At 37.6% G+C, this 13,506-nt stretch overlaps 1 protein-coding gene across 5 annotated transcripts in view; it reads left to right on the plus strand.

The window, feature by feature from the left end:
- VPS8 (VPS8 subunit of CORVET complex) overlaps window positions 1-13,506 on the plus strand; it is a 287,556-nt gene that overhangs the window by 241,734 nt on the left and 32,316 nt on the right. For 4 of the 5 annotated variants that reach the window (XM_043874824.1, XM_043874823.1, XM_043874825.1 and 1 more), the window contains one exon: window positions 12,069-12,122. The exons of the other annotated variant lie outside the window; for it this stretch is intronic. In XM_043874824.1, the coding sequence (XP_043730759.1) occupies window positions 12,069-12,122 (54 nt within the window). The remainder of the gene's footprint in view (window positions 1-12,068; window positions 12,123-13,506) is intronic. 5 annotated transcript variants of the gene reach the window in all.

Here is a 13,506-nt window from a genome sequence, read left to right on the forward strand (position 1 = left end):
ATATAAAATAAATTGTACTTGAAGTATACAAATTTAACATAGGTATATGTGTATGAATTCATCAACACACTCAAGGTAATGACCCTGTCCGTCACCTGCAAAAATTTACTCAGTTCCTCTCTTTTGATCCAGGGAAGTCACCGATTGACTTTCTGTCACAGTACATTGATTTGCATCTTGTAGTTGCTGTGTGTGTGCTCAGTCCTATCTGACTCTTTGCGATCCTAGGGCTACAGTCCATTGTAGCCCCCCAGGCTCCTCTGTCCGTGGGATTTCCCAGGCAAGAATACTGGAGTAGGTTGCCATGCCCTCCCCCCAGGGGATCTTTCTGACCCAGGGATCAAACCCACATCTCCTGTGGCTCCTTCATTGGCGGGCAAATTCTTTACCACTGAGCCCCTTGAGAGGTCCTGCATTTTCTAGAATTTTAAATAAATGAAACCGTAAAGTATGTATGCTTTTTTGGTCTGGGTTCTTCACTCAGTAAAGTTATTTGAGATGCATCCACATTGTTGTATCGAGAGTTCATTCCTTCTTACTGGTGAGTAATATTATATTTTATGGATATACCATAATTTGTTTATTATTCCACCAGTTGATAGACATTTGGACAGTTTTAGTTTATAGCTCTCATAGATAAAGCTTTTATGAAAATTTGTGTAAAATTTTTTGTTTCAACATATATTTTTATTTCTCTTGAGTCATACCTCAGAACGGAGTGGCTGACTCATGTGAAAAATGTATGTTTATCATTTTAAGAAACTGCCTAACTGTTCTCCAAAGTGGCTGTAGCATTTTACTTTCCTGCCAGAAGTTATGAGGGTTCCAGTTCCTCCGCATCTTGATATAGTCAGCCTTTCTAATTTTGGCTGTTCTAATAGGTGTGCAATGGTATCTCATTATATTTTTAATTTGCATTCTGTGAATGACTAATGAAATAGAGCGTCTTTTCATGTGTTTATCGTCTTTGGAGAAATGTCTGTTCAAGCCCTTTGCCCATTTTTTAATTGAGTGGCTTGTCCTATTGTTGTTGAGTTTAGGAGTTCTGTATATAGTTTGGGTATTAACCCTTACCACGGGTGTCATTTGCAAATACTTTCTTCCAGTCTCTGAGCTGCCTTTTTATGCTATTTATAGTGTCCATTTGTCTGTGAAAGTTTAATTTTGATGAAGTCCAATTTGTCTCTTTGTTGTTGTTGCTGCTTGTGCCTTTGCTGTCACATCCAAGAAATCTAAATCTTAAGTCATGGAACTTTTCCCCCTGTATTTTTTTCCTAAGAGTTTCATAGTGTTAGCTCTGGCATTTAGGTCTTTGATCCATTTTGAGGTAATTTTTGATATATATGATAGACTGTAAATCTAGCTTCATTCTTTTGCTTGTGGCTCTCCAGTTCTCCTACCACCGTTTTGTCGAAATGACGGTCTTTTCCACATTAAATGGTCTTACTTAGCACCCTTGTTGAAAATCATTTGACCATATACACCATTTACAGGATTTATGTCCAGTCTATTTTATTCTCTTCTATAATTCTATTCTATTCTATAATTCTAACTGTTTCTTTGGCGGGGGGAGTTGTTTATTGAAGTATAGTTGATTTACAGTATTATAAATTATAATATTGTTGTAAACAATGTTAACATTACAATATTGTTGTGAAAAAGTTTTAGGTGTACAGCATAGTTTTATATATGTGTGTACACACACATATTCTTCCATATAGGTTATTGCAAGAAATAACCTATAGTTATTCTTAGGTTAAGAAGATGTTGAATATAGTTCTCTGTGTTAGACATTAAATCATTGCTGTTGATCTGTTTTATACATAGTGGTGTGCACCTGTTCATCCTATACTCCTAATTTATCCCTACTCCCCATTTCTCCTTTGGTAACTGTAAGTTTGTCTTTCTATGTCTGTGAGACTATTTCTGCTTTGTAAATAAATTCATTTGTGTTATTTTTAGGTTCCACATATAAGTGATACTATATAATATTTGTCTGTCTTTGCCTTTCTCTGACTTCACTCAGTTACTATTTCTAGGTCCTTCCATGTTACTTCAGATGGCAATATTTCATTTTTTTTTATGGCTGAGTTTTATACACACACACACACACCCTCCCCCCCACATCTTCTTTATCCGTTCATCTGTTGATAGATATTTAAGTTGCTTCCATGTCTTGGCTACTGTAAATAGTGCTGCTATTAATGTTGGGGTGCACAAACCTTTTTGTGTTTTTTATTTTTTTTTTTCATTTATTTTTATTAGTTGGAGGCTAATTACTTTACAATATTGTAGTGGTTTTTGCCATACATTTGACAGGAATCAGCCATGGATTTACATGTGTTCCCCATCCCAATCCCCACTCCCGCCTCCCTCCCCATCCGATCCCTCTGGGTCTTCCCAGTGCACCAGCCCTGAGCACTTGTCTCATGCATCCAACCTGGGCTGGTGATCTGTTTCATCCTTGATAGTATACTTGTTTTCAATGAATTAAAGTTTTTTCCAGGTATATACCCAGGAGTAGGATTGCTGGATCATATGGTAGTTTTTGTTTTAGTTTTTTAAGGGACCTCCTTATTGTTTTCCAGAGTGGCACCAATTTTTATTCATGCCAGTAGTGTAGGAGAGTTCCTTTTTACCCATACTCTATCCAGCGTTTATTATCTGTAGACTTTTTAATTATGACCATTCTGATTGTTGTGAGGTGATATCTCATTGTGGTTTTGACTTGCATTCCTCTAATGATTAGTTGATGTTGATCTTTTTAAGTGCCTGTTGGCCATCTGAGTGTCTTGGAGAAATGTCTATTAAGGTCTTCTGCCCATTTTTTGATTGGATTGTTTGTTTTTTTTTATACTGAGTTGTATGAGCTGTTTTTATATTTTAGAAGTTAAGCCCTTGTCAGTTGCATCATTTGCAAATATTTGCAGTCTGTAAGTTGTCTTTTTGTTTTGTTTATGATGTCCTTTGTTGTGCAAAAGCTTTTTAAGTTTGATTAGGTTCCATTTGTTTACTTTTGCTTTTATTTCTTTTGTACTGGGAGAGTAAGTAATCTAAGAACATATTGCTGCGATTTATGTCAGAGAATGTTTTGCCTATGTTCTGTTCTAGGAGTTTATGGTGTTGTGTCTTATATCAATATTTAGGTTTTTAAACTACTTCGAGTTTATTTTTGTATATGATATGAGTGAGTGTTCTAATTTCATTGATTGACATGAGTCTTTCCAGCTTTCCAAACACCACTTGCTAGAGACTGTTTTCTCCATTACGTATTCTTGCCTCCTCTGTCAAAGATTTATTGATTGTAAATATGTGGGTTTATTTCTGTTCCATTGATCTGTACATCTGTTTTTGACTGGCACAGTTTTGATCACTGTAGCTTTGCAGTAAGTTTGGAAATCAAGAAGTGTAAGACCTTTAGCTTTGTTCTTTTTTAATTGATTATTTTTTGCTACTCAGGGTCCCTTGAGATTGCATATAAATTTTAGGATGGATTTTCTATTTCTCAAATTGCCATTACATTTGAAAGTGACCCTATTGAATCTATAGGTTACTTTAGATAGTATGGACATCTTAACAATATTTAGTCTTCTAAACTATGAACACAGGATGTCTTTATATTTGTCTTTGTCATTAATTTCTTTCAGCAACATTTTGTAGTTTTCAGTATGTAAGTCTTTTCCTCCTTACATTTATTCCTAGGTATTTTATTATTTTTGATGCTATAGTAAATAGAATTGTTTCTTAATTGCCTTTTTGAACTGTTAATTGTTAGTGTATACAACTGATTTTCTGTATTTTATATCCTACTACTTTACTTAATTTGTTTATTCTAATAGCTTTTTTGTGGAATCTGAATTTATAATTTTCTACAAATAAGAGCATATTATCTGCCAACAGAGGTAGTTTTCCTTGTTTCTTTCCAATTTGAATGCCTTTTATTCTTGCCTAATTTCTCTGGCTAGGACATTTATTGATTTGTGTATGTTAAACCCTCCTTGCATCCCATGAATTCCACTTAAACTTTATAAGGTGCTGTTGAATTCAGTTTGTGAGTATTTTGTTGATGATTCTTTCAACTATATTCATCAGGGATATTGACCTGTAATCTTCTTTCCTTCAAGGTTAATGCTGATCTCCCAAAATGAGTTCCCTCCTCTTCAGTTTTTTGGGAGAGTTGGAGAAAGAATGGAATTAATTCTCCTTCAAATATTTGGTGGAATTCACCAATGAAACTATCTTGTTCTGGACTTCTCTATTTGGGGAAGTTTTTTTTATTACTGATTCAGTTTTCTTACTAATGTTTGGCCTATTCAGATCTTGTTTCTTCATGATTATGGGTATTTTTAGGATCTAATTTCCTTTTGATTTCTTCTTTGATCAAGCGTTATTTGGAAATGTGTCAGTTCCTAAATATTTGAGAATTTTCCAGAAATCTTTGTGTTACTTATGTCTAATTTATTTCTATTACAGTCAGAGAACATTCTTTATATGACTTGAATTGTTTGAAATTAATTGAAAATTGCTATTGTCAGAAAGTAATCTGTATTGGTAAATGGTCCGTGTATACAGGCTTACCTCATTTTATCCTGCTTTCCTTTTTTTTTTTTTTCTTTTTATCCTGCTTTCCTTTATTGCACTTTGCAGAAACTGCATTTCTTTTTTACAGGTTGAAGGTTTATGGCAGTTTTGCCTCAAGCAAGTTTATTGGCACCACTTTTCCAAAAGCGTTTACTCACTTTGTGTCTCTGTGTCACATTTTGGTAATTCTCACAGTATTTTTCATTATTATTGCATGGTGATCTGTGATCAGTGATCTTAGATGTTACTATTGTAATTGTTTGGGGACCACAAACTGCACTTACTTAAGATGGCAAACTTAATCAATAAATGTATGTCTTCTGGTTGCTCTGCCTACGAGCCGATCCCCTGTTTCTTTCCCTTTGCTTAAGAAAGAAAGAAAGTGCTAAGTTGTGTCCAACCCCATGGAATATACAGTCCATGGAATTCTCCAGGCCAGAATACCAGAGTAGGTAGCCTTTCCCTTATCCAGGGGTTCTTTCCAAGCCTCCCTATTCCCTGAGACCCATTAATTTTGAAGTTAGGCCCATTGAATACCCTGCAGTGGCCTCTAAGTGTTCAGGTGAAAGGAAGAGTCACATTTCTCTCACTTTAAATCAAAAGCTAGAAATGATTAAGCTTACTGAGAAAGCCTTACCAAAAGCCAAAATGGATCAGAAGCTAGGCCTCTTGTGCCAAACAGTTAATCCAAGTTGTGAATGAAAAGTAAAAGTTCTTAAAGGAAATTAACAGTGCTACTTCAGTGAACACACAAATGATAAAGCAAAACAGTCTTATTGCTCATGTGGAAAAAGTTTTAGTGGTCTGGATAGAAGATCAAATCAGCCATAAAATACACTCAATTCAAAGCAAGGCCCTAATTGTCTTCAATTCTGTGAAGGCTGAAAAAACTGAGGAGGCTGCTGAAGAAAAGTCTAAAGCTAGCAAAGGTTGGTTCATTAAGTATAAGAAAAGAAGCCATCTTTGTAACATGAATGCAAGGTGAAGCAGAAAGTACTGATGTAGAAGCAACAGCAAGTTATTCAGAAGATCTAGCTAAGATAATTAATGAAGGTAGGGACACTAAATGACTTTATCATAGACGAAATAGCCTTATGTTAAAAGAAGATGCCTTGCCCTTTAGGACTTTTATAGCTAGAGAGGAGAAGTTAGTGCTTGGCTTCAAAACTTCAAAGGACAGAATGACTCTCTTGTTAGTGGCTAATGCAGCTCATGACTTGATGATGAAGCCAGTGCTAATTTACCATTCCCAAAATTCTGGGGCCCTTAAGAATTATGCTAACTTTGCTTTGCCTGGGCTCTATAAATGGAACAACAAAGTCTGGATGACAGCACATCTGCTTACAACATGGTTTACTAAATATTTTAAGCTTGTTGTTGAAACATACTGCTCAGAAAAAAGTTTCCTTTGAAAAAAATATTATGGCTCACTGACAATGCATCTGGTCATGTAAGGACTCTGATGGAGATATACAACAAAATTAGTATTGTTTTCATGCTTGCTAATACAGTTTCCATTCTGTAGCCCATGGATCAAAGAGGAATTTTGACTTTTAAGTTTATTATGTGAGAAATATATTTTATAAGGCTATAGCTGACATAGATAGTTCACTGATGGATCTGAGCAAGGTCAACTGAAAACCTTCTGGAAAGGGTGCACCATTCTAAATGCCATTAAGATCATTGGTGATTCATGGGAAAGGACAGAATATCAACATTAACAGGAGTTTGGAAGAAGTTTATTCCAACCCTCACAGATTACTTAGAGGGGTTCAAGACTTCATGGAGGAAGTCACTGCAGATGTGGTGGAAGTGGCAAGAGAATTAGAAGTAAAACCTGAGGATGTGACTGGATTGCTGCAATATCATGATAAAACTTGAACAGATGAGGTGTTGCTTCTTATGAATGAACAAAGAAAGTGTTTTCTTGAGATGGGATCCACTCCTGGTAGAATGCTGTAAAGATTGTTGATATGATAACGAAGGATTTATGTTACATAAACTTAATTGATAAAGCAGTAACAAGGTTTAAAAAGATTGACTCCAATTTTTAAAGAAGTTCTGTTGTGGGTAGAATATTGTCAGACTGCTTTGCATGCTACAGAGAAATCATTCGTGAAAGGAAGAGTCAGTAGACGTGGCGCACTTATTGTAAGTAATTGCCACAGCCACCCCAGCCTCCAGGAACCACCACCATGATCAATCAGCAGCCATCAACATAGAGGCAAGACCCTCCATCAACAAAGAAATTATTACTCACTGAAGGCTCAGATTATAGTTAGCATTTTTTAAGCAAGAATATATTTTTCAATGAAAATATGTACATTGTTTCTTTAGATATAATGCTCCTTCATAGAATAGTATAGTGTAAACAACTTTTATATGCAACAGGAAACCAGAGAATTGTGTGACTTGCTTTATTGCAACTTTTGCTGTAATGCAATGGCCTGAAACTGAATTCATAATATCTCTGAGATATATCTCTACTGTACCTGAAAAAGATCATGTATGTATTCTGCCTTTGTTGGGTAGAGGGTTCTGTCAGTGTATATCTTCTATATCCTTCCTTTTTATTTTTTATAATCAACATTTAATATTGCGTGGTTTGAGTGCACCATGTGTTGGTTTGATGCATTTGTATATTACAATATGATTACCCCACTAACCTTTGTTGTTCAGTCGCTCAGTCATGTCTGACTCTTTGCAACCCCATGGACTGCAGCATGCCAGGCTTCCCTGTCCTTCATCATGTCCGAGAGCTAACTCAGGCACATGTCCATTGAGATGGTGATGCCATCCAAACATCTCATCCTCTGTCATCCGATTGTCCTCCTTTCAATCTTTCCTGGCATCAGGGTCTTTTCTAATGAGTCAGATCTTCACATCAGGTGGCCAAAGTATTGGAGCTTCAACTTCAGCATCAGTCCTTCCAATGAATATTCAGGATTGATTTCTTTTAGTATTGACTGGTTGGATCTCCTTGCAGTCCAAGACACTCTCAAGATTGTCTTCTCCAACACCACAATTCAAAAGCATCAATTCTTTGGCATTCAGCCTTCTTTATGGTCCAACTCTCACCTCACTAAATAACTACTGGAAAAACTATAGCTTTGACTCGAAGGACCTTTGTTGGCAAAGTAATGTCTTTGCTTTTTAATATGCTGTCTAGGTTGGTCATAGCTTTTTTTCCAAGGAGCAAGTGTCTTTTAATTTCATGGCTGCAGTCACCATCTGCAGTGATTTTGGAGCCCAAGAAAGTAAAATCTGTCACTGTTTCCATTGTTTCCCCATCTATTTGCCATGAAGTGATGGGGCCAGAGGCCATGACCTTAGTATTTTAAATGTTGAGTTTTAAACCAGCTTTTTCACTCTCCTCTTTCACCTTCATCAAGAGGCTCTCTAGTTCCTCTTCATTTTCTGCCATAGGGGTGGTGTCATCCACATATCTGAGGTTACTGATATTTCTCATGGCAGTCTTGATTCCAGCTTGTGCTCCATCCAGCTCAGCATTTCACATGATGTACTCTGCATGTAAGTTAAATATTCAAGGTGACAACATACAGCCTTGACTTACCGCTTTCTCAGTTTTGAGCCAGTCTGTTGTTCCATGTCTGGTTCTAACTGTTGTGTCTTGACCTGCATATACAGGTTTTTCAGGAGGCATGTAAGGTGGTCTGCTGTTCACATCTCTTTGAAGAATTTTCCACAGTTTGTTGTGATCCACACAGTCAAAGGCTTTGGTGTAGTCAATGAAGCAGAAGTAGGTATTCTTCTGAAATTCTCTTGCTTTTTCTATGATCCAGCGGATGTTTGCAATTTGATCTCTGGTTCCTCTGCCTTTTCTAAATCCAGCTTGAACATCTGGAAGTTCTCGGTTCACATACTGTTGAAGCATGGCTTGGAGAATTTTGAGCATTACTTTGCTAGCATGTGAGATGAGTGCAGTTGTGCAGTAGTTTGAATATTCTTTGGCATTGCCTTTCGTAGGGATTGGAATGAAAACTGTGACCTTTTCCAGTCCTGTGGCCACTGCTGAGTTTTCCAAATTTGCTGGCATATTGAGTGCAGCACTTTCACAGCATCATCTTGGAGGATTTGAAATAGCTCAGCTGAAATTCCATCACCTCCACTAGCTTTGTTCATAGTGATGCTTTCTAAGGCCCACTTGACTTCACATTCCAGGATGTCTGGCTCTCACCTGAGTGATCACACCATTGTGGTTATCTGGGTCATTAAGACGTTTTTTCTGTAATTCTTCTGTGTATTCTTGCCACCTCCTCTTAATATCTTCTACTTGTTATATCCTTACTATTTCTGTCCTTTATTGTGCCCATCTTTGCATGAAGTTTCCCCTTGGTATCTGATTTTCTTGAAGAGATCTCTGGTCTTTCCCATTCTGTTGGTTTCCTCTATTTCTTTGCATTGTTCATTTAGGAAGGCTTTCTTATCTCTATTTGCTATTCTTTGGAACACTGAATTCAGATGGGTATTTATTTCCTTTTCTCCTTTGCTTTTCACTTCTCTTCTTCTTTTTTTTTTTTTTTTTTGCTTCTGGCACATTCCTTTTACTTTTCTATATATAAAGAGCCTATAAGGAAAAAAAAAACTTCTGAAACAAGATCATCCACTCTCTTATCATATATTTTCCATCTTCTTTTTCTTTTTTTTTACTATTTTTTTTTTTCCATTTTTTTTTATTAGTTGGAGGCTAATTACTTTACACACTTCTCTTCTTTTCTCAGCTGTTTGTAAGGCCTCCTCAGACAACCATTCTGCCTCTTCGCATTTCTTTTTCTTGGGGATGGTTTTGAGCACCACCTCCTGTACATGTTATGAACCTCTGTCCATAGTCCTTCAGACTCTCTGTCTATCAGATCTAATCCCTTGAATCTATTTGTCACTTCCACTGTATAATCATAAGGGATTTGATTTAGGTCATACCTGAATGGCCTAATGGTTTTCCCTACTTTCTTCAATACAAGTCTGAATTTAGCAACAAGGAGTTCGTGATCTGAGCTGCAGTCAGCTCCCAGTGTTGTTTTTGCTGACTGTATAGAGCCGCTCCATCTTTGGCTGCAAAGAATGTAATCAGTCTGATTTCGGTATTGACCATCCATTGATGTCCATGTGTAGAGTCATCTCTTGTGTTGTTGGAAGAGGGTGTTTGTTATGACCATTGCATTCTCTTGACAGAACTCAGTTAGCCTTTGCCCTGCTTCATTTTGTACTCCAAGGCCAATCTTGCCTATTACTCCAAGTATCTCTTGACTTCCTACTTTTGCATTCCAGTCCCCTATAATGAAGGACACTTTTTTTTTTTTTTTTTTTTTGGTGTTCATTCTAGAAAGTCTTGTAGGTCTTCATAAAAGTGTTCAACTTCTTTGGCATTAGTGGTTGGGATATAGATTTGGATTGTTGTGATATTGAATGGTTTGCCTTGGAAACAAACAGATCATTCTGAATCCAAGAACTGCATTTCAGACTCTTTTGTTGACTGTGAGGGCTACTCCATTTCTTCTAAGGGATTCTTCCCCACTGTAGTAGATATAACGGTCATCTGAATAAAATTCACCCATCCATCCATTTTAGTTCACTGATTCCTAAAATGTCAATGTTCACTCTTGCCATCTCCCATTTGACCACTTCCAATTTACCTTGATTTATGGACCTAACATTCCAGGTTCCTGTGCAGTATTGTTCTTTGCAGCATTGGACTTCACTTTCACCACCAGCCACATTCACAGCTGGGCGTTGTTTCCACTTTGGCTCAGCCTGTTCATTCCTTCTGGAGCTCTCCGCTCTTCTCCAGGAGCATATTGGGCACCTCTTGACCTGGGGAGTTCATCTTTCAGTGTCATACCTTTTTGCCTTTTCATACCAGTAGCCTTAGCAAGCACCTTTATCATGTCAATAATTACCATTTCTTTTTTGTGTTGAGAATGGTAACAATCTAGTCTCTTAGCAATGTACAGTACAGTAGAATATTGTTGACTCTGATCACTGTGTTGTGCCTTAGATCTTCAGAACTTATTTCTCTACTAGTTACAAGGTTATCCTCTTTAACAACATCCCCCCCATCACCCCTAACCTCCCAGCCCCTAGTAACCACCATTCTACTTTCTGTTTTTACAAGTCCAGCTTTTCTTTTTTTTTTTTTTTAAGTCCAGCTTTTCTAAATTCCACTTGTAAGTGATACCATCAACATTTGTCCTTCTTTGTCTGACTTCTCTCTTTGTATAATACCCTCTAGGTCCATCCTGTAAGGTTTCCTTCTTTTGTGACTGAATAATATTTCATTGTGTGTGTGAGGATGTGAGATATATATATATATATATATACACACACATACATGGGTGAGCATGTATCTCGTCAAGATGTTGATTCAATTCCTTCTGATACATACTCAGCAGTGAGATTGCTGGATGATATGATAGTTCAGTTTTTAAAATGTTTTGAGGAACTGCCATACTGTTTTCCATAATAACTGTACCAATCTACATTCCTACCAACAGTGTGTAAGGGGTCCCTTTCTCCACATCCTCTCCAACATTGGTTATCCCTTACCTTTTTTTTTATGAAAACCATCCTAACTGGTGTGAGGTGATACATCACTGCAGTTTTGCTTTGCATTTCCCTCATAAGTGATGTTGAACACTTTTTCATGTATCTGTTGTTCTTTGGTATGTCTTCTTTGAAAAAATGTTCAGATCCTTTGCCCATTTTTTAAATTGGGTATATCTTCTGTAATCTTCATATTTGTTCTCTCATTTCTTGAGAGAAATATGGAAATCTGACTGTAAGATCTATTTCTCCTTGCATTTCTATCACTTTTTAACTTATGTATTTTAAGCTGTTAGATGTGTAGATGTTTAGGATTGTTATGTCCTCCTGATGAATTGATTTCTTTATCATTATGAAATAATATATCCCTGACTACTTTGGATCATGTCAGTTGTCCACAAAGATAATTAAAATTAATATTGTCCCCAAAGATCTATTAGGTTCCTTACCATTTGGCTAAAACCAATTTGGACCATCTGTAATACTTTTCATAGCTTAATCACATTTTTATCTTGGCTAACCACTGAGTTTTTCATCTCAGAGAAACTTCATATATTAATTGGTTCCCTTAAAATGCCTGTTTTATCTCAGTTATACCACTTCTGGGGCTTCCCAGGTGGCACTAGTGGTAAAGAATCCACCTACCAGTGCAAGGGACGCAAGAGACTCGGGTTTGATCCCTGGGTCAGGAAGATCCCCTGAAGAAGGAAATGGTACTTCAGTCCAGAATTCTTGCCTGGAAAATTCCATGGGCAGAGGAGCTTGGCAGGCTGCAGTCCATGGGGCCTCAAAGAATTGGACAGGACTGAGCACGTGCACACACACTACCATACCACTTCTAATTGAGTTACTTTGAGGGTGGGTCAAACAAAACTAAACCGTAAATAAGAAGATATCAAAAGGTTTGCCTTTTTTTTTTCCTCTAGGTAAAAATATCCCCATCCTGTCATCCATCCAAAGGGGATCCTGCTATTAAAAAGGTGAGTGAGTTTTATTGGAAGAAAGCCAACTTCCTCCTTCTGTGTGTGTGTGTTCTCCTCTATTGAACAGTGTTCTCAAAATGAGTGATTTTTAATCATCTAAATGCTGTCAAAAGTTCTTTCTGATTGGATGCCTTAAATGGGTGTCACCGGAGCTCTTTGACTTTTCCAGAGAAGCCAATTGGGGGTTTGAGTCTAGCATCAGTCTCCTGGCAACTAGGGACTTTCATTGTTCTAGAATTCCTGTGTGTGTACTATTTGCTGAATTGCTTCAGTTGTGTCCGACCCTTCACAACCCTATGGACTATAGCCTGCCAAGCAACTCTGTCTGGGATTCTCCAGGATCGGGTTGTCATGCCCTCCTCCAGGAGATCTTCCTGACCTAAGGATCGAACCCACGTCTCATGTCTCATGCATTGGCAGGAAGGTTCTTTACTACTAGCGCCAAATGGGCATCCTGGTATCAGTGAGTGATAGCATATGAAAGATATTCTAAGGATGAAAGGTTTTTCTTAACAATGTACCATCCCTCCAGGTGGCTGTTCCTGAAACAAATTAGTCTGAGGTGTTAACATTTCAGCAGGTATCAGCTAAGTAAGTCCTCATAAATACTCATGAGATAGAACTTCTATCTGTGCTATTTCACCCCTTGACTGTAAACTCTGTGGCACAGATAGAGTGTGTCTTTCAACCAAGTAATTCTCAGATGATGCCAAGAGAACCACTAAAATCCTTTTCTTTATCCGGCTGCAGCAGTACAGTGGAAACATAGCCAACAGATTGGCATTTTTGCTATGCTCTCTTTTTCTGTTTTTATTTCTCTGATAGTTGAAGTGTCCCTGGTTGAAGGTTTGCTTTCCTTGCCCCCCCCCCCTTTTTTAAACAATTTCACAGCATCCATGTCGGCAAAGGCTTGTATAATAGAACAAAAATAACAACTTGCTGGCCCTGTTGACTTAACAGCAGGTTCTAGCTTCAAAGCATCGTGCCAAAAACGGGTCCTTTTTCTCTGCCTTCGAATCCTCTGAGACTGCTTCAAAGGAAAAAAAAAAAAAATAGAAGCAAAATATGTTGTCTGAAAAGCCCTAGAACATGTTGCACATGAAGACCTCTTTCACTCTTGTCAAGGCAGCAAGGGCAGGCAAGACAGTGGTGCTGATTGCTGCCGCCCAGAACCATCACACCGTAACATGAGGAGCTGGAAAGGGCATCAGCCACTTAGTCCCACCCAGTAAGCAAAGGAGGAAACTGGACTCTAGAGGGAAATGTTTTTGCCTCTCTCAGCTGTTACATGGAACACACTTCTAGCACAGTGGTTAAAAACCCATACTTTGGGTTCAGCCAGACTTGGATTCAAAGATCAACTCTTCTACTTCTTTATTTG

This window comes from Cervus elaphus, chromosome 19, assembly GCF_910594005.1.
Source record: "Cervus elaphus chromosome 19, mCerEla1.1, whole genome shotgun sequence".
NCBI classification, from domain to species: Eukaryota; Metazoa; Chordata; class Mammalia; order Artiodactyla; family Cervidae; genus Cervus; species Cervus elaphus.